This window comes from Oncorhynchus keta, chromosome 4, assembly GCF_023373465.1.
Source record: "Oncorhynchus keta strain PuntledgeMale-10-30-2019 chromosome 4, Oket_V2, whole genome shotgun sequence".
In the NCBI taxonomy this organism is placed as follows: Eukaryota; Metazoa; Chordata; class Actinopteri; order Salmoniformes; family Salmonidae; genus Oncorhynchus; species Oncorhynchus keta.
In genome coordinates, this window is record NC_068424.1 from 61,881,251 (window position 1) to 61,902,876 (window position 21,626).

The following is a 21,626-nucleotide window of genomic DNA, read 5'->3' on the forward strand; positions in this document are numbered from 1 at the left end:
TCTCTGGCCTCCGTTTATTTATTCGCCCTAATTTTGGCCATCCTACAAGGGTAAAACGGCCAATAAGTTTTGAACATATTTTGATAGAGATGAGGTTTGGACCATGGGTTTTAGAGTATTATCTACACAATGAACATATCATTTTACTCATTGGTCAAAAGACGCGTTTTTGATTGGACAGCCGTTTCCATTACACATGTCGCAAACATTCTTTTGGTGACATTGCTTTTGTCTAAATAAACCTGGCTCAATGGAAACCTGCCTATTGACAGATATAGTTTTCATATATTAGCCTTATTTTAAAGTAAATGGTCAATTTAGTCAATTTTGTTGAATGTAGGAAACAGATAATATAATTCTCTCAATTTTCCATACTCTAAATTACTTGAAAGTTATCAGTGGCACTCAAAACATTCAAAAGCAATGGCAGAAGCCCTAGAACCTCTATTATTACAGTCTACTCTATGAAGTCTGGTGTGTGTGGATCCCAGAAAGCAAAGCTGTTGTAAAATTGCACAGGCCTGCCTACAGCTCAAGCCCCAGAAATGTGATCCGGAGGCATGTGGCAAGAACTTAATCGAAAGCAAAACATTTTGTCTTCACGAGACTTAGATTTCTTATGCTTTTTGCTGGTACATTCAAATGGAAACTTTTGGATGTCAGGGCCCCATCTTTAGCATGGGGTTCAGCTTGGGTCCCTGCCAAGCGAGATGCTTATCCAGTCCTGCCAATTTTCTATGAGGAGTATGAGAGACCACGGAAACATCTTGACGATGACCTGAGGTGGACTTAACCTCAGATGCAGGAAATGGGAGGGGAGAATCTGGCACTGTGCTGTTCCATTCTACCCCCCCCCCACACTATTTAGTGTGCACTCAGAGTGAAAGCCTGATGCCTTGTGAAAGGAAGACTAATATATCGTTGGCAGTGTAGAGCTCTGCGTGCTCTGAGTGTAGATGTGGTGTCTGATGAACAGAAGTAAGCCTAGGGTAGCATCCCAAATGGCACCCTATTCCCTATATAGTACACTGCTTAGTGAATACGGTGCCATTTGGGATGTACAACTCGATTTTCTTGCACTGGGGAAGGAAGGTGCCATCTCACTCGACTGACAGCTTTGAACAGTGTGAGTTTGTCAGAACGCATCAGGACATCTGTGATTCAGACCCATGCAGCCATTTTTAGGATGGTCTGCTCTAGATATCAACTCTGGTGGACATAGGATTAGCTTGTTGTGCTGCGCCGCTGCAAGATGTCCCATTCAATGTAGTCAGAGGGAGGGGCTCACATAGCTAAATGTATAGGGGAGTGACAAATGGGAAGAGTCCATATAATTAACATTCTGGTTGCATTAGAGAGATATGCTCTGCAGCCCGAGTCCAAATTGTAAAACTGAAGTATTTTCAACAGGATGTACTAAATCCTGTAATGTACAGTATGGGAGAATATTTTAAGGCCACGTTTATTCTGACAATGGCCCAATCTGGAATATTCCCTGCTGTTCAATGCTAATTTCCATGAATGATATACTGTAACCTATACCCATTGACTCTAGAAGAATATAGCTTATGAATGCCTAATGAGTTTAGTAAAACTATCTCACACAAACCCAAACTCCAGATAGTAGAGTCCACAAAAAAAATGACACAATGGTGAATGAACTGAAAGGTATGTGTGTATTTTAGGGGAGACGGGCCTGGGCAAGTCCACTCTCATGGACACCCTGTTCAACACCAAGTTCGAGGGCGAACCCACCCAGCACAACCAGCCGGGCGTGCAGCTCAAGTCCAACACCTATGAGCTCCAGGAGAGCAATGTGCGTCTCAAGCTGACCGTGGTCAACACTGTGGGCTTTGGAGACCAGATCAACAAAGAGGACAGGTGAGAGACAATGATGTAGATAAACATGAATATACTGTATGTCTGTCTTGTCTATCTGTCTGTTTTTGAGATTAGAGCCCCAGGTTCCACTTCATGTGTCTGAGATGCCCCCTATGAAGTGTGGACTTGAGGTCATCCCCTTTGGAGTCTGGTGGAACTTTAGGCACAACTCTTATGATGCCTCTCCCATACCTTATGAAAACAGTGAGTCACTGATAGATTTATTGTTAGACAATATGGATAACAGTAGTCTGACACTTGAGCCAGGAGTCTCAAGGGTTAAATTCTCCCTCCCTCCTGTCATGTGAACCTCATTCCTCGTCATGAGAGATCAGAGAGAGGATGGATGATGTCATGTGAGCACCAGGCAGCTCTCTCTAATCTCAGTCCTCAGTCTGTCCCAGACCTCTCTCGCTGCTCTGGTTAGGGCCCCGAGGGGGAGGCTGTGCTAGTTACAGGAACCCTCATGTAGGTCAGCGCTCCAGGTTCAAACTGCTTCACATCACTATCAAATGGTGGCTGGATGAGGGTGAGCTAAGGGCTAGCAGTTTACCTCGGATGAGTTTCTTATGAGGGGGAGTGGAGTTGGGAAGAGGTGTGTGGGAAGAGGTGTGTGTGTGTGTGTGTGTGTGTGTGTGTGTCTGTGCACTCACACGTGTGTGTGTGTTGAAGGGCAGAGGTAAAACCTGTGTTTAATCAGAGGTTCCTATCCGCCTTCGGCTGTGCGGTGAATCTTCCCCTTCCTTGGTGATGGTATGCCTCTCCTCTGCTCCCTGATCCGTGCGCTCCCACGTCTCTTCCCCACCATGTTCTGCCTGATGACTCCCAGCTAATGAGACCCAGCTCAGCTGAATGATGGATCAGCAGATCACTATTATGGAGCTGAGCTGTACTCACTTAACATCTAGCTACCTCCCACTGACAACACTCTGGGATTAAAGTACAAACTGGCTTAAATCTGTCACGTAAAGGGATACTTCTGGATTTTGGCTCTGAAGCCCTTTATCTACTCCCCCAGAGTCAGATTAACCATGTGTGTGTCAGCTGGCATACTGGATGCAGAGACATAAAAATGGTATCCATAAGTTCGTCTGACTCTGGGGAAATAGGTAAAGGGCTTCATTGCCAAAATCCCTTTAAGAGAGGCTTTACAACACCCTCTCGTATTCTATGGTGGTGGAAAGGTAAAGGTATAGCCTACCCTTAATCCTATATGACTATAGTAAGACACATTTTCTCTTTTTGGTGCACAGCTACATCTTCATTCCGGTTTCCTTATCAGCTGTTTATGGTGTGTTTATAACACCTTGAAACACATGCTTTTCTCTCCTCAGCTACAAGTCTATTGTGGAGTTTATCGACACCCAGTTTGAGGCCTATCTGCAGGAGGAGCTGAAAATCAAGCGCACGTTACACAGCTACCATGACACACGCATCCATGCCTGTCTGTACTTCATCGCGCCCACCGGACACTCCCTCAAGTCCCTGGACCTGGTCACTATGAAGAAACTGGACAGCAAGGTGGGCTGCAAGGCTAGCTAATGACACTATGATTCCAATGGTTCACTGAGTTCAAATCCTGCGTGGGACAGATATAGTACACTGAGTTGACCTATATGTGTCACTGTCAAGGTTGGCTTCTCTGTAATCCGCTTTGGAAAAGGATATCTGCTAAATTACCATATTATGCAATTCATTCATTAAACTGCTGATTTGAAGTGCCACTTGAAAAGCAGCTTCCCTAATATGATAACCTCGGGTTGAAGAGTTACATTTTTTTCATAGCTATTTATAAAATGCAGGGGGAAAAGAGAAAGCTCTCTAGCCTCAAGATGATGTCACCATGTAGATGCAGGGCATCATTGATGTCATCGCAGAGCATCGTGGCTCATAAACTTTTCTACACCATTTGCACGCTCAAAGATGGGCTCCTGTCCCGTGACGGTGTAGGTCAGCCGTGAAACGGCCCTTGGTCGTCATGGTGACACTAACTCTATTTTTCTAAGGCCAACCCAAAAGGCCCTATTTGCATAGAAACTTCCTGACTTTCGAGTGTTTGCCAGAGCAGCTGTACCCTAGCCACCTTCCAGCCTCTGTGATCCAAAGCAGAAGCCTCCCTGTGTAGGCAGGCAGCTACAATGAAACAAAGCCTGTTGCGTAGAAGGGAGTGCAGTGTCTCTTGAGTTTATGTGTGAGAAGTGGTGGTGGGTGTTGTTTGACAAACACCCCCCTGCATCCTCAGGCCTCCTCTTTCGTCCTATGCCTCCATTGAAGCAGATATTCTGGCATATCCCTTCCCTATCTCTTCATGTTCTGATTTTGACACCAAGCATGGGGGCTGGAGGATGTGTTTCTTCTGAACCAGCTGGATCAGTAGGCTCTCATCATTAACATTGTGTTTGGAGATCTCTTCACAAGATAGATCCTGCGTTAGAGATGAACTAGTACTACCCTCTCTGGTAAATGCTCTTACTGCTCTGCTGTCAATTTTTCTATCTTTGCTTCGTTCCAAGCTGTGATTATGGCGGAAATGCACATAGATATGCCCAAATCAAACATCCCTGAAGCTAGTAGAGGCTAGAGGTGTTCAGATATAAAAAGACATGTTACATTTCTAGCTGTTGTATCCGTCTGCATGATATCCCTGCTGTAGACCAAGGCACAAGGCATTCAGAGAAGCATAAGAAAGGGAGGTGTAGGCCCAGATCTCAGGGGGTTTAGCTAGCTAGCTGTGATGTAATGACCTGGCTGCATAGGAGATGCTCGCATCATCCGGCCCCGCTCTGCTACCTTCCAGCTGAGGTCTCCCCAGCAAACACAGAACGTACCCGTAATGTTCCCAGAAGGTTCCCCTTTGGTTATTTTCTAGCTGGGTACACTCTCCAATCAGAACACCAGCTTGATGCTGCTGCACAATATAGGCTAAACCCAGCAGCTTGGGTACAACTTTGGTTTGATATGGGTTTAGTAGCCCATACAGAAAAAGTATATAATAACCTAGATTTTAACAACCAACATATATGTACATGTATTTAAGTGTATGTAAATTACAGATATACATATATGTTTAAGCCATTAAAAAAATGTCTGTTTTCATATATTTCTACATATGTTTCTTTATTTAAATATATGCTGTGGAAATAGATTTTGACAGTATGCTGTGGTTGGTTGTAAAATATATTCCCAAATATATTTTAGAATTATAAACTGGGTGGTTTGCCGTGGTATATCAGACCGTATACCATGGGTATGACTAAACATTTGTTTTTACTGTTCTAATTATGTTGTTAATTAGTTTATAATAGCAATGATGCACCTCTGGTTTTGTCATATATGGTCAATATACCACGGCTAAGGGCTGTGTCCTAGCAATGTGTTGCGTCGTGGATATGAACAGCTCTTAGCCGTGGTATATTGGCAATATACCACACCCCTCTCGGGCCTCATTGCTTAAATAGACACTGAGTGTACAAAACATTAGAACCCATTTCCATGACATAGACTGACCAGGTGAATCCAGGTGAAAGCTATGCTCCCTTAATGATGTCATTTGTTAAATCAGTGTAGATGAAGGGGAGGAAACATGTTAAAGAAGGATTTTTAAGCCTTGAGACATAGATTGTGGTTTTGTGCCATTCAGAAGGTGAATGGGCAAAATATTGAAGTGCCTTTGAACGGGGTATGGTAATAGGTGTCAGATGCACCGGTTTGAGTGTGTCAAGAACTGCAACGCTGCTGGGTTTTTCACACTCAACAGTTTCCCGCGTGTATCAAAAATGGTCCACTACCCAAAGGACATCCAGCCAACTTGACACAACTGTGGGAAGCATTGGAGTCAACATGAACCTGTGGAACACTTTCGTCAAATTGTAGAGTCCATCCCCCGACGAATTGAGGCTGTTCCGAGGGCAAAAGGGGGTGCAACTCAATATTAGGAAGGTGTTCCTTATGTTTTGTACATTGTATGTTGCCATGTATTTTACGAATGGACCATTTAGCTTTTTATACCACGTACTGTAGCTAGCCTACATTCAAATTAAATGCATAGAACTACATAGTTCAGCACTAAATCACAACAACATGCCCTAGGGAGTTTTTCCTAGCCACCGTCATTCTACAACTGCATTGCTTGCTGTTTGGGGTTTTAGGCTGGGTTTCTGTACAGCACTTTGTGACATCAGCTGATGTAAGAAGGGCTTTATAAATAAATGTGATTGTATACTTTGAAAAGTTTGAATGACCAACTAAAAGAGTGCTTTCAAAATGTTTTTGCTCAAATAACTTGGTCTAATGTTGAATTGTGGCATGGGAGTCACAGGTTGAATCTGAAACACAAAATATAATGTACAAATGACCACTTTGCACTTAACATCTTTATTTGAACATAATGTCTCTGAATATCAAATGCGGATTCCTTCATCTTCAATGTACATTTTCAGACTTACAAGTTGACAGTTACCCTACGGATAATGCAGAGACAGTCAGTGAAACAATTCCACACAAGATAAAGAATTAGGGGTTAATGTTCGTGAACATTAAATTGAGACTTAACAATGCAGATTCCTTCACCTCCAGTGTCAATTGCAGACTCACAAGTTGACAGTTACCGTGTGGATAATGCAGAGATTGAGTCGGCTAAAAAATTGCTGCACCCCCAGCTTCAAACATCTTCCCGCGGCTATGGAGACAAAGTCATTGAAACAATCCCACACAAGAGGGCTCATGTTCATGAACACATTTTAATTTAATTGGGAACTAGCTAGCTAAAGGACACCTCCAGGCTGTGTAAGGGCTATTTTACCAAGAAGGAGAGTGATGGAGTGCTGTATCAGATGACCTGGCCTCCAAAATCCCCTGACCTCAACCAAATTGAGATGGTTTGGGATGAGTCGGGCCGCAGAGTGAAGGAAAAGCAGCCAACAAGTGCTCAGCATATGTGGGAACTCCAGACCAACTCCAGACCAAAGGACACATTTTAACCGGTCTAATTGATCGTGTTTCTTGGCCCAAGCAAGTTTCTTTTTTCTGGTGTCCTTTAGTAGTGGCTTCATTACAGCAATTTGACCATGAAGGCCTGATTCACACAGTCTCCTCCTCTGAACAGTTAATGTTGACATGTGTCTGTTACTTGAACACTATGATGCATTTATTTGGGCTGAAATTTATGAGGCTGGTAACTCTAATGAACTTGTCCTCTGCAGCAGAGGAGTCTTCCATTCCTTTGGTGGTCCTCATAAGAGCCAGTTTCATCATAGCGCTTGATGGTTTTTGCGACTGCACTTGAAGAAACTTTCAATGTTCTTGACATTTTCCGTATTGACTGGAAGATATGATATGAATATGATATATGATAATGATGGACTGTCATTTCCCTTTGCTTATTTGAGCTGTTTTTGCCATAATATTGACTTTTTTACCAAATAGAGCTATCTTCTGTATACCCCCCAACTTGTCACAACACAACTGATTGGCTCAAGCACATTAAGAAGGAAATTTCACAAATGAACTTTTAAATTGGCACACCTGTTAATTGAATTCCAGGTGACTACCTCATGAAGATGGTTGAGAGAATGCCAAGCGTGTGCAAAGCTGTCATCAAGGCAAAGGGTGGCTATTTGAAGATTCTCAAATATAATATATATTTTGATTTGTTTAACACTTTTTTGGTTACTACATGATTCCATATGTGTTATTTCATAGTTTTGATGTCTTCACTATTATTCTACAATATAGAAAATTGTAAGAATAAAGGAAAAACCCATGAATGAGAAGGTGGTCTAAAACTTTTGACCGGTAGTGTATATATTTTATTGAAATGTATTCCAATGTATTATTTTTCGTATGGGAGTGTTTTGTATGTGTTTATTATAGATTAAGCTTAGTCTTGTACTTACAAATGATCAATGCAGAAGCTCCAGGGAAAAGGGCTTTTTAATCCAGGACAAGGCTTAATCTGTATCTGGGGAACAAAACCTTAATGTGTGGAGCTGAGAGGTTTTGGATCAAATGATTATAGGATTATCTTGATCTACATTGTTTTCATGGGCTCTGATTTGAAAGTACAGCCAATCTGATTTCAGTATTTTTTTTTTGTCCTGCTGAAAGCGGAGGGTTGTAAAATTGCATTTGACATGAGCCTCAAAGCTGTTCCTTATTTAGCTACATCCCAATGTGTGGGCATTATTTGTTCACACCTTGTCACTGTCAGCCCATCATAACAATCCTTCATCTGCTCTGCTCCCTAGCTGCTAGCATGCACTTTGTACTAAATATTGTAATCCTGATTTTAAAACTTGATGCAAGTCTGTAAAAAACAAACAAATCAATGCCTGTGTTTTAGTATGTATTTTGAATGATTGTTTTGTCTATGTGCCTGTGTAACCGATGTGAAATGGCTACCTAGTTAGCGGTGGTGTGCACTAATAGCGTTTCAATCGGCGACGTCACTCGCTCCGAGACCTGAAGTAGTTGTTCCCCAACCTCTGCAAGGGCCGTGGCTTTTGTGGAGCGATGGGTAACGATGCTTCGTGGGTGACTGTTGTTGATGTGTGCAGAGGGTCCCTGGTTCGAGCCCGGGTACGGGCGAGGGGACGGAAGCTAATACTGTTACACCTGCACATATCATTTCCTCATTTGCGGAGAGCCTAATAACATTTTCTGATCTATTTTCATCTCCTCAAACAACAGGTCAACATCATCCCCATCATCGCCAAATCAGACGCCATCTCCAAAAGCGAGCTGACCAAGTTCAAGATCAAGATCACCAGTGAGCTGGTCAGCAACGGTGTTCTGATCTACCAATTCCCCATCGACGATGAGACGGTGGCAGAGATCAACTCCACCATGAACGTAAGATAACCCTTCTATGATGCTGCTCATTTTAGTTCAGCAGCATTTCAGAAGGTTATACAGACTTACTAGTTATAGTTGAGAAGTATGAGAGTGACTGACAAGGTTTGGTTAGGAAGAAATATCAAGTGAATACGATAGTTTGATGCTTTCATGGATTTTTTTTTTGTGAGGCCAAGTAATACAATATACGTACATCTACAGGAGTAGATGTAGTTGTGTATCTGTACCCCTCGAGTGAGTTTCCTTTCACTATGAGTTGTGAGTAATTTATTCTGTTAATTCTCAGAACATTGAAACAGCAGCACTAGAGCAGGATACGAGCACCATCTGTGTCCTCCTCCTCCACCAGTCCAGTACAGTGTATGACAGACAATCAGCTAGCTCTTGCTACAGGAAGCTCTGTGTGGGAAAGGGTCCCTGGCCGCTGACTAACGGGCCGGGGTTAAATGAGTGGACCATGAGGAGTGACATAAGCGAGTGGAGAATGCCAATGCTTCTGACTGAGCAGAACCCAGTTGATTTGCGCTACTCAATTAGCTCTCAAGACTCTCGCCCTCCGATCTCACGAAGACGCCACCACTCTGGCAGAAAGGCCACCCACTCCGATCACTGCAGTCAGAAGCCCTTGCTGTTGGATGAATGGAACGTGTATTAACTTGCAATATAGACCTAACATGATTCACATCACCTGCAATTAACTTTGTGTTAGGTTGACTCTGCCAATTGTTTTGCCTGTCAAGAGATGTGCTCCAATTGATCCAAATCTAAACAAATAAATAATCAAGTTGTGTAATGGAGTGATAACATGCAATGATAATTGCAGGAAGTGTCAATAGTGTGTGTGCTTGCATGATGTGTGTGATATGTGTGTTGTGTTTGATAAAAAGAGAGAAAGGCAGAAAGATGGACTCAGGTGTCACTGCACTAACGAGAATCCCTTCTGCTCCGCAGGCCCATTTGCCGTTCGCCGTGGTGGGAAGCACGGAGGAAGTGAAGATCGGCAACAAGATGGTGAAAGCGCGGCAGTACCCCTGGGGGACTGTACAGGGTAAGCTAGGTCACGTACAACAGGGGAAATGAGAGGGGGGGTGTCCTTCCATTTTTGGCCGCCATTTCCCTCCCACTCATTCCGCCCCAACTCCCTTAACAACTACATTCATACCGTCAAGAGGGAAGCTATCACTGCTGCTTATGTAATCTCATTCAAGTTTGTCTATTTAACAATGCATGCGCCCACTCTTCCATAACTGTATGAGCTACAGCAGCGGGTGCTTGAGTCATGTCACAAATGTCTGAGGGTTCTATCGGATTGATTTATTTCAAACGAGTCAATAATGCTTGAAAAGTGGTAGGTCATGAAACCTGTGAGCATTATCAGGGTAAGTCACTGATTTAGCATAGGAATACAGATGTGAAACATCTCGTATTCTCAGTATATCAAATGACAAGATATTCAAATTATATGACACTTCCTCCGTATTCCCACACCTTATCACCTGTCAATTTGTTATTTGGCCACCTTACGTGGCCCTCCGCTAGATTCTAAAACCTGAAATGAACCTTCCATAGGGCATGAATGGAGCTGTGTACATTTGTTATTAGTGTTCACTGACTATTACACATACCTGCACATTTCAATCAAAGTTGAATCAGAAATGTGTTTAAAACAAGCAATTATGTGAGTTGTGAATGTGTGGTTCTGGTCTTTTACAATGGCTGTTGTTTGTTCAACCTGTAGTGGTTAATAGATTGACCCACGTTGTCAACCAGTGGTAGTGTTTTAATCAAACGCTGTTGAGTGGTAGCTGTCTTACGTGCGTGTGTGTGTGTGTGTGTGTGTGTGTGTGTGTGTGTGTGTGTGTGTGTGTGTGTGTGTGTGTGTGTGTGTGTGTGTGTGTGTGTGTGTGTGTGTGTGTGTGTGTGTGTGTGTGTGTGTGTGTGTGTGTGTGTGTGTGTGTGTGTGTGTGTGTGTCGTCGGCAGTGGAGAATGAAAACCACTGTGACTTTGTGAAGCTGAGAGAGATGCTAATCAGGGTGAACATGGAGGATCTTAGAGAGCAGACTCACACCAGACACTACGAGCTCTACCGTCGCTGCAAGCTGGAGGAGATGGGCTTCAAGGACACAGACCCTGACTGCAAACCCTTCAGGTGAGGCTGCTTCTCTCCATATTTCCTCCTTCCTGTTTCCTCTTAACTCCCTACATCCCTCAGAGACTGCGTCCCGATTCTCCACCCTGCTGCACACTCCTTGTCGTGGATTTAACAATGGTGTAAACTGCCTCCACAGGGAAACCTTTTGTCTGGTTATTTATTTTCTTTAGCCACAAAACCCCTAGCAACAATAATTAGAGCTCATGGCTCAATCCGGGGCATAGAGATTGGTAGAGATCAATATATGACATCATTGTATGCAGATTACATTTTACTTTATTGATCTAAACCAGAACATTCTCTGACATGCCTTTTATTACTGTTGGACACATGGTGCTGTGTCCATATTCAAAGTAAATTGTGAGAACTGAAATATTGCCCATTTGTAATCATGACTTCTCAAGCTTAGAAAATACATCTAAGTGGAAATAAACAAAGACATATGACATCCCTGGGTGTACTGATACCATGCAGTCTGGAGGAGGCATATAAAATCAATTACTCTCCTTTAATAGATAGGTTGAATCCGATGTTCAGAGATGGAGATCTCTCCCTTTCTCTATGATGCATAGGGTCAACATAATCAAAATGAATATATTAATAAGGTTGATGTATTTATTCCAGGCCCTGCCAGTTTCAATTCCATCCAACTTTTTAAAATAAAATGGCCTGCTCTCCAACTTTAATTGGAATGGAAAGACCTCAAGAGTCAAATTGACTGTTTAATACTTCCTCTAGAAAGCTGGAGGTCTTGGACTACCTCATAGGAAGATGTATTACAGGGCTGTACAACTGCTTTCACTTAAACAATGGAAATCAGTCTATCCTCCTATCCATGGAGGACTATTGAAGCCGAACATGTAATACTTTGTGATCTATATTCACTATATTCACTACTAAAAACAGACAGTCCAATGATTCTCAATGTCATTAATGTTTTGGAAAATGTACATTAATTCATGAGGTGAAAAGAACAAATATCGCCAGGCACCCCTATTTGGAATAACCCCACCTTACCTCCAGTGTTTAATGATAACACCTTTAACACCTTTAAGTCCTTGTTCCAAAGTGGCATTATGAATTTTGAACATGGATCTCTACTAATTCAATCAATTACAAGAAAGACTTGGATTATCCAAGGCCGATTTCTTTTAAGTTCTTCCATTCAGAAAGCTTATTCAATCACTTCAATAGAATCTGGATGAACCGACGGCTTCTAGCATAGAAATAATACGGAAAGAGGCTGCTACGCTAAAGAAGTTGATTGCCAAGTTATATCAAGGGTTGATTTAAACTCTACCAGATGGTTCAGAACCTAGATGGAAACCATGGGAAACAGATCTAAAGGAAGAAATTGAGGAGAACTATTGGTCACAGATATGTTCCAAGATGGCATAGCAGTCGGATGTCTATTTGTCCTGTCCCATCCCATGTATATATAGTTTTCTTCGTATATATTTTTAATATTTTTAATCTCAATTTCCATCTACGGACTCAACATACTCTCCTGCAACCCTCCTCACCCAATGTGGTACGGATCTGCAATTCTTTTACACTTTGGAACTGGAACCTCCATTAGAAGCTAGCCAGCTAACTAGCTACTAGCTAGTTGTCAGTTAGCCAGTGCTAGCGGTCATCACCGTTAACTCGGACATTAGCCAGCCTCAGTCCGGTCAATTCCTGCCAGTCTGCACAGCGCGATATCAACCCAGAGAATATCGGACTGCTTTTTCCATACCACATCTCTGGATTCCTACCGCAAGCTCTGAAGCTTTACACCGGATCATCGCAGCTAGCTAGCTGCTATCCGAGTGCCTACTCCTGGCTAACGTCTCTGTCCCGAAGCAAGCACCAGTTAGCCTGGAGCAAGCCTCGAGCAAGGCCCATCTCCCGGCTAGTCAAAGAGGTCCTTCAGCCAATTCTTGGGCTACAATAACTATTTTGCCAATTGGCCTGGACCCTTTTCCTGCCGACATGGAGCCCCACCGATCCATCACGACCGGTCTACCGACGTAACTGTCCGAGGGGGTCTCAACAGGCTATTCTGTTACGATGTCGCCGAAGAATCATCTACTAGCCACGGCCCGCTAGCTTTTCTGAACGATGTGTCCCCTGCTCGCCTAGCGTAGTAGTGACTACAGAACGGCACCCTGACTCACCTATTGCTGCTCCTTTGACTCTTTGACCCAATGATCACTCAGTTACACAGCTGATGCCCTCTGGACTGTTTCAATAACACGGTACCTCTTTTTGTTTACTTGTCGGCCCCAGCCTGAAACTCAGGTCCTGTATGTACCTAACTAACCCGCCCGCCCATTCATCGCCAATTACCCGTTGTTGTCTTAGCTCTCCTGATCAACACCTGTGTTTGCTTTATTTCTCTCTCTAATGTCAATATGCCTTGTCTACTGCTGCCTTGGCTAGTTCTTACTGTTTTATTTCACTGTAGAGCCCTCAGTCCCGCTCAAAATGCCTTAGATAGCTCTTTTGTCCCACCCCATGCACATGCAGAGACCTCACCTGGCTTAAATGGTGCCTCCAGAGATGAAACCTCTCTCATTTTCACTCAATGCCTAGGTTTACCTCCACTATACTCACATCTTACCTTACCATTGTCTGTACGTTATGCCCTGAATGTATTCTACCATGCCCAGAAATCGGCTCCTTTTATTCTCTGTCCCCAACGCACTAGATGACCAGTTCTTATAGCCTTTAGCCTTACCCTTATCCTACTCCTCCTCTTTTCCTCTGGTGATGTAGAGGTTAACCCAGGCCCTGTAGTCCCCAGTTCCACTCCTATTCCCCAGGCGCTATCTTTTGTTGACTTCTGTAACCGTAAAAGCCTTGGTTTCATGCATGCTAACATTAGAAGCCTCCTCCCTAAGTGTGTTTCATTCACTGCTTTAGCACACTCCACCAACCCTGATGTCCTAGCCGTGTCTGAATCCTGGCTTAGGAAGGCCACCAAAAATTCTGAAATTTCCATTCCTAACTACAACATTTTCCTCCAAGATAGAACTGCCAAAGGGGGTGGAGTTGCAATCGACTGCAGAGATAGCCTGTAGAGTTCTGTCATGCTATCCAGGTCTGTGCCCAAACAGTTCGAGCTTCTACTTTTAAAAATCCACCTTTCCAGAAATAAGTCTCTCACTGTTGCCGCTTGTTATTGACCCCCCTCAGCCTCCAGCTGTGCCCTGGACACCATATGTGAATTAATTGCCCCCCATTAATCTTCAGTTTGAGTTTGTACTGTTATGTGACCTAAACTGGGATATGCTTAACACCTCTGCCGTCCTACAATCTAAGATGGATGCCCTCAATCTCACACAAATACTCAAGGAACCTACCAGGTACAACCCTAAGTCCGTAAACACGGGCACCCTCTTAGATATCATCCTGACCAACCTGCCCTCTAAATACACCTCTGCTCTCATCAACCAGGATCTCAGAGATCACTGCCTCATTGCCTGCGTTCGCGGTCAAACGGCCACCCTTCATCACTGTCAAAAGCTCCCTAAAATACTTCAGCGAGCAGTCCTTTCTAATCAACCTGGCCCGGGAATCCTGGAAGGGTTTGACCTCATCCCATCAGTAGAGGATGCCTTTGTTATTCTTTAAAATTGCTTTCCTCTCCATCTTAAATAAGCATGCCCCGTTCAAAAAATGTACAACTAAGAACAGATATAGCCCTTGGTTCACTCCAGACTTGACTGCACTTGACCAGCACAAAAACAACCAATTTACACAGGCAGTTAGGAAAGCAAAGGCTAGCTTTTTCAAACAGAAATTTGCATCCTGTAGCACAAACTCCAAAAGGTTCTGGGACACTGTAAAGTCCATGGAGAACAAGAGCACCTCCTCCCAGCTGCCCACTGCACTGAGGATAGGAAACACTGTCACCACTGATAAATCTATGATAATCGATCATTTCAATAAGAATTTTTCGATGCCTGGCCTTGCTTTCCACCTGGCTACCCCTGCCCCAGTCAACAGCTCTGCACCCCCCCACAGCAACTTGCCCAATCCTCCCCCATTTCTCCTTCACCCAAATCCAGATAGCTGATGTTCTGAAAGAGCTGTATAATCTGGACCCCTACAAATCAGCTGGGCGAGACAATCTGGACCCTCTCTTTCTAAAATGATTTGTTGCAATGCCTATTACTAGCCTGTTCAACCTCTCTTTTGTATTGTCTGAGATCCCTAAAGATTGGAATGCTGCCGCAGTCATCTTCCTCTTCAAAAGGGCGACACTCTAGGCCCAAACTGTTACAATCTTTTATCTATCCTACCCTGCCTTTCTAAAGTCTTTGAAAGCCAAGTTAATAAACGGATCGCCGACCATTTCGAAATCCCACCATACCTTTTCCGCTATGCAATCTGGTTTCCGAGCGGGTCATGGGTGCACCTCAGCCATGCTCAAGGTCCTAAACGATATCATAACCGCCATCAATGAAAGACAATACTGTGCAGCTGTCTTCCTTGACCTGGCCGAGGCTTTCGACTCTTGTCAATCACCGCATTCTTATCGGCAGACTCAACAGCCTTGGTTTCTCAAATGACTGCCTCGCCTGGTTCACCAACTACTTCTCAGATAGAGTTCAGTGTGTCAAATCGGAGTGCCTGTTGTCCAGACCTCTGGCAGTCTCTATGGGGGTGCAACAGGGTTCAATTCTCGGGCCGACTCTTTTCTCTGTATACATCAATGATGTTGCTCTTGCTGCTGCTGATTCTCTGATCCACCTCTACGCAGACGACACCATTCTGTATAATTCTGGCCCATCTTTGGACACTGTGTTAACTTCTTGCGGATCAGTGGAACGCTAGCGTCCCATTTCGTAAACTTCCGGTGAAATTGCAGAGCGCCAAATTCAAATTAAATTACTATAAATATTAAACTTTCCTGAAATCACAAGTGCAATACATCAAAATAAAGCTTAACTTGTTGTTAATCCATCTGCCGTGTCAGATTTCAAAAAGGCTTTACGGCGAAAGCAAACCATGTGATTATCTGAGGACAGCGCCCAGCACACAAATGCATAACAAATCATTTTCAACCTGGGAGTTGCGACACGAAAGTCAGAAATAGCGATATAATATATGCCTTACCTTTGAAGATCTTCTTCTGTTGGCACGCCAAAAGGTCCCAGTTACATTACAAATGGTCCTTTTGTTCGATAATGTCCTTCTTTATATCCATAAAAACTCAGTTTACCTGGCACGCTTCAGTCAATAATCAACTCGGTTTCCTCCTTCAAAACGCATACAAAATGAATCCCAAGCGTTAGCAATAAACGTATCCAAACAAGTCAATCAATGTTTATAATCAAACCTTAGGTGCCCTAAAACGCAAATAAACAATACAATTTAAGACGGAGAATCGTTATTGTCTTTACCGGAGAAAAATACCAAAGAACGCGCTCTCATTCACGCGACTGGAAACACTACAGCCAAAATGGGAGCCACCTAGAAAAACTACCATTTCTGGCTCATTTTTCCAAAAACCAGCCTGAAACCCTTTCTAAAGACTGTTGACATCAAGTGGAAGCCCTGGTTTGTCCTCGGGGTGGGATGGTTTGTCCTCGGTGTTGTGCCTGCCATTTCAGTTTTGTTATACTCACAGGCATTATTTTAACAGTTTTAGAAACTTTAGATGCATATCCTAGCTTCTGGGCATGAGTAGCAGGCAGTTTACTTTGGGCACGCTTTTCATCCGGACTTCAAAATACCGCCCCCTATCCCAAGGAAGTTAACAAACTTCTAGACGCGCTTCAATGCCATGCAACACTCCTTCCATGGTCTCCAACTGCTCTTAAATGCAAGTAAAACTAAATGCATGCTCTTCAACCGATCGCTGCCCGCACCTGCCCGCCCATCCAGCATCACTACCCATTACCCACTTCTGACTTACAAATACCTAGGTATCTGGTTAGACTGTAAACTCTCCTTCCAGACTCACATTAAGCATCTCCGATCAAAAATGTCATCAAGAATCGGCTTCCTATTTTGCAACATAGCATCCTTCATTCATGCTGCCAAACGTACCCTCGTAAAACTGACTATCCTACCGATCCTTGACTTCGTCGATGTCATTTACAAAAAAGCCTCCAACACTCTACTCAGCAAATTGGATGTAGTCTATCACAGTGCCATCCGTTTTGTCACCAAAGCCCCATATACTACCCACCACTGCGACCTGTATGCTGGCCCTCGCTTCATATTCGTCACCAAACCCACTGGCTCCAGGTCATCTATAAGTCTTTGCTATGTAAATCCCCGCCTTATCTCAGCTCACTGGTCACCATAGCAGCACCCACCTGTAGCACTCACTCCTGCAGGTATATTTCACTGGTCATCCCCAAAGCCAACTCCTCCTTTGGCCACCTTTCCTTCCAGTTCTCTGCTGCCAATGACTTGAACGAATTGCAAAAATCACTGAAGCTGGAGACTCATATCTCCCTCACTAACTTTAAGCATCAGCTGTCAGAGCAGCTTACTGATCATTGAACCTGTACACAGCCCATTTGTAAATAGCCAACCCAACTACCTCATCCCTATATTGTATTTTTTTTTCTTCACCTTTGCACCCCAGTATCTCTACTTGCACATTCATCTTCTGCACATCTATCACTCCAGTGTTTAATTGTAATTATTTCGCCACTATGGCCTATTTATTGCCTTACTTCCCTAATCTTACCTCATTTTCACACACTGTATATAGACTTTTCTATTGTGTTATTGACTGTACGTTTGTTTATTCCATATGTTGTTTTTTGTGTCGCATTGCTTTGCTTCATCTTGGCCAGGTTGCAGTTGTAAATGAGAACTTGTTCTCAACTAGCCTACCTGGTTAAATAAAGGTGAAATAAAAAAAAATCTGCGAAATGGTTCATACCTGCTCCTACAACGGTAGACAGAAACTACTGCAATTTAATATAATTCATAGGACTTACTACACTCCTGCCAGAATGCATCTAATGCGCCCAGAAATGTCACATCTCTGTTGGAGATGCAAAAAGCACTAAGGAACCCTATTACATATGCTGTGGTCCTGTGGTAAACTGACAATGTATGTGCTATCGTTTCAATGTGTTTAGTCATTTATATATATTTATACAAGATTATGTCTGTTAAAAATAGTTAAAAAAAATAAAGGAACTCCCTCCAGTCAATTCCTAACATAATTCCAATCCTTTGAACTCCATGTCGAGGAGTGTGCCAGAGCACTCTTTAGGAGAAGGGTGAAGAAACGGTACGCACCACTTTCCACTTTCTACCACCCCCTTAGTTAATCACAACCACTTAATCACAACCACTTTAAATGGCAGTCTGCTCTATTCCACAGGAATGATAGACATAGTACTAACATATATGACTCATTAGTATGACATCATTTATGTCTTTCCTCTTTCTGCGTGGACCCCAGTCTGCAGGAGACGTACGAGGCCAAGAGGAACGAGTTCATGGGAGAGCTGCAGAAGAAAGAGGAAGAGATGAGGCAGATGTTCGTCCAGAGAGTCAAGGAAAAGGAGGCTGAGCTGAAGGAGGCCGAGAAAGAGGTTTGTGTATGTGTGTATACAGGAAGGTATCTCTTTTACTAGTTAACGCTGTAATTTTGCCATGTCATCACCAATCCTACCAACCTAAGAAGAACTAGGGTTACATGTGCGACATCTCTGTTTGCTACAGATATCACACCTAAATTAGTTTCTATCTGAGATGTAAGTCTTCTCCCTCGCAACACAGCTGCACGAGAAGTTTGACCGGCTCAAGAAGCTGCACCAGGATGAGAAGAAGAAGCTGGAGGACAAGAAGAAATCCCTGGATGACGAGCTCAACGGGTTCAAGCAGAAAAAGACGGCCGCTGAGCTCCTACAGTCCCAGGCTCTGCAGGCAGGGGGCTCCACCACACTCAAGAGGGACAAGGAGAGGAAAAAGTAAGTGTCTCCTGCGTTCACCTCCCTACTACTCACACAGCAGGCAGTGTTCAGGGTCATGTTCATTAGGCACCCAAACAGAATAGAACAGACTGAAACAGGGAGGGACTCCCTGGACCTGTCAAATGAGAAGCGCTCATTTTCATGTTTAGTTCGAAACGCTTTAACATGGTTCATGTTGCCTGCTTTAATGAACACAACCCAGCTATACTTGAGGATTCCTTAGGGATACTAGACTGGAGCAGTCTGATCTAGGAGGATCAAAGACCAACTGGATATATTGTGACTATAGTGTTTCCCCTAGATTGTTTTCCAGGCTGAGCACAAAGGCCCCCAAATCAACATTCGGGGCCTCATTAACCAAAATGAGGGGTGCCCCGCCTATACAATAATAGGGGACCACTGGGTCATTCATTCCACTTAGAATAGGTGCCATCCAAAATGATGTAATGCTGTCCTTCCCTATCCACGCATGTGTATTTGGTGATACAGATAGTGGGATGGACTGATCAAAATAGAAATGTGATTTAATTCTGTGCTGTATGTATGTGGACCACTGTATGCTGTTGTTGCATCACTGCACCTCAGATATAAAGAAGCCTGGCACACACCACACCTAGAGAAACGAAAAAACTCCTTATCGAAGCTTTCATTTGCCTTGTGTCGATGCATTTCCAGGAACTCTTTGCCTAACCGTTAATGTCACTGAGCACTGAGTGGTTTCTCTCCCCAGTCTAATGGATGAGTGATAATCAACGAAACTGACTGATTACTTTGAAATGGAGGAGCAATAGATGTCATGATGCTTAGCTTAACAGTCTAGCAAGCCTTTGCTCTTATTCCTTTATAACTATGGTATAGAGGTGGACTTGCTATTCTTCTACAGAGTAGAGTACTATATCTAGTAATATCCTAAACCAGATTCATGTAAATTAGACTTGGTATTACAGGAATCTGATTGTATTGACCCTAGACTAGGGACACTGCTGGTATAGGCCTATATCCCATAGGAATGTTGGTTGTCATTTTTACAGCTTGTTTTATCTGTAGTATAAGGGCTGCAGTATTTGGGCCATGGTGACAAAGTTGTTGTCGTGGGTCCCTTCATGTTGGTAATCACTCCTGGTTGTGTATTCAAGCTGATGTGAGCCCTGTCACCGGCCCCGTTAGAAAGAAAGAAGACACTTGCACTGAGAAAGGTTTTTTTCAATTCTAAATGATTTTCTTTACAGTTCTTCTGTCCTTTCTCTCCACTATCTCTGAACTCTGGACTTTTCCCCCCTGCCAGGCAGCTGTTTTTCCCAACTCACATGGTTCACTTTACTCTCCTCCCCATTCACTTCATGTCTCTGGGTTACTGATCAAAACATTATTGGCCAGTTTCCTGGACACAGATTAAGGCTTGACCTAGACTAAAAAGCCTAGCTTAATCTTGTCTGAGAAACTGGCCGTATGAATGATAGTTAATACTTCCTCGTTTGCTAAACCTATGGATCCCAAACTTGGAGCCTTTCTATTTCCTTATCTAAGTGCAAAATATAAGCCTGTAGATAGCTTATGCTACAAATTAATGTTTTGTTCAGGAACCAAAGGACATGAGCATGGCATGTTTTAGTGAGTGGTGTAGATGTGACATGTGTATGTGTTGCCGCGTTCAAGACAACTCGGAAACGGACATTTCCGACTTATAAACTGGTTGTAGAAAGATGAGGCCCAAGTTTCCCACTTTGAAAAGATCTGAATCAGCCAATATAAAGTTCTACACAAACTCTTAACTCTGAGCTTCCTAGTTTCCAAGCTGTCTTGAATGCACCGTATTTCTCCTGTGAGTGCATGTGTCACCTATGTTCATCCATGCTGTTTTACAGTTAACCCCTCCACTTGCTGCATGCTGCATGAGGCATCTTGTCCTGGTAAGGCTTGCATACTCAACTGTTCCCCTGGTAACCAATGACAAAAAGCACATAAATCAATGTTTAAATACATGTTTATCAGATGTGAGTTCAACACATATTTGAACTTAAATGAGATGGGAGTCCTCAAATTATAATTAGAAATGTATTTCAATAAGTATTTTAACTTCTAGCAGCTGGTAGAAATGCAGGCAACAATATGTCTACTATCAACACCACAACAATCTGCTTTTGTGGTCCACCCTGCCCAGCCACTACACAAAGAGACATTCAGAGTCCTGTAGAAACTGCAGGGTCACGCTAGTGCGCTGTTCACCTATAGTGCCAATCCTTGTGTACAAGGATTTTTTTATAGCAATGTTTTTGTTGTTGATCCTTCAGCTATTTGACACCCACCTCTTTGTCGATACCAAAGAAAAACACACTGAGAGATACGCTATTCATACAGCCTCAGCCATACACTCATCAACAGAAAGGGTTCTTCGGCTGTCCCCATCTGTGGTAGTCCATAAAGTAAGGAGCCTTGCACGAGCACAAATGGCAGGAGCCTATCTCCTGTTTCTGTAGCGTGAGTCAGCTTGATGTACAAGTAAACCCCCTGGACAGGACACTAGTCTATCACAGGACCTTAGCCCCAATCCTTGATGCTGAATGCCAATCAGAGACACGTCAGGTCCCATTTTTATAGTCTTTGGTATGACCTGGCCGGGATGGAACTCCCAACCTTCCAATCCCAGGGCAGAAACTCTAACCACAAGGCCACTGAGTTGGTGTGGTGTCTATGAGCATACCAAGTCAATTTAGTTTCAACAGATACTCTAAATCTCCCCACCCCCATTCACTCATAAGTCCTATAAACAGTAACAACCTAAGTGCATGTTCTTTTTAACATG

At 43.3% G+C, this 21,626-nt stretch overlaps 1 protein-coding gene across 7 annotated transcripts in view; it reads left to right on the top strand.

Annotated features, from left to right (window-relative positions):
• septin6 (septin 6) overlaps nt 1-21,626 on the top strand; it is a 46,004-nt gene that overhangs the window by 17,914 nt on the left and 6,464 nt on the right. For 2 of the 7 annotated variants that reach the window (XR_008125037.1, XR_008125036.1), the window contains exons 3-11: nt 1,686-1,881; nt 3,216-3,402; nt 8,569-8,730; nt 9,685-9,781; nt 10,715-10,883; nt 18,310-18,442; nt 18,630-18,820; nt 19,960-20,019; nt 20,689-20,733. Coding sequence is in view for 4 of the 7 variants with exons in the window: in XM_035767310.2 (XP_035623203.1) it covers nt 1,686-1,881; nt 3,216-3,402; nt 8,569-8,730; nt 9,685-9,781; nt 10,715-10,883; nt 18,310-18,442; nt 18,630-18,820; nt 20,689-20,692 (1,139 nt within the window). In the remaining 3 variants the exon portion in view is untranslated. The remainder of the gene's footprint in view (nt 1-1,685; nt 1,882-3,215; nt 3,403-8,568; nt 8,731-9,684; nt 9,782-10,714; nt 10,884-18,309; nt 18,443-18,629; nt 18,821-19,959; nt 20,020-20,688; nt 20,734-21,626) is intronic. The other 5 variants (XM_035767310.2, XM_035767306.2, XM_035767293.2 and 2 more) reach the window with 3 other exon arrangements.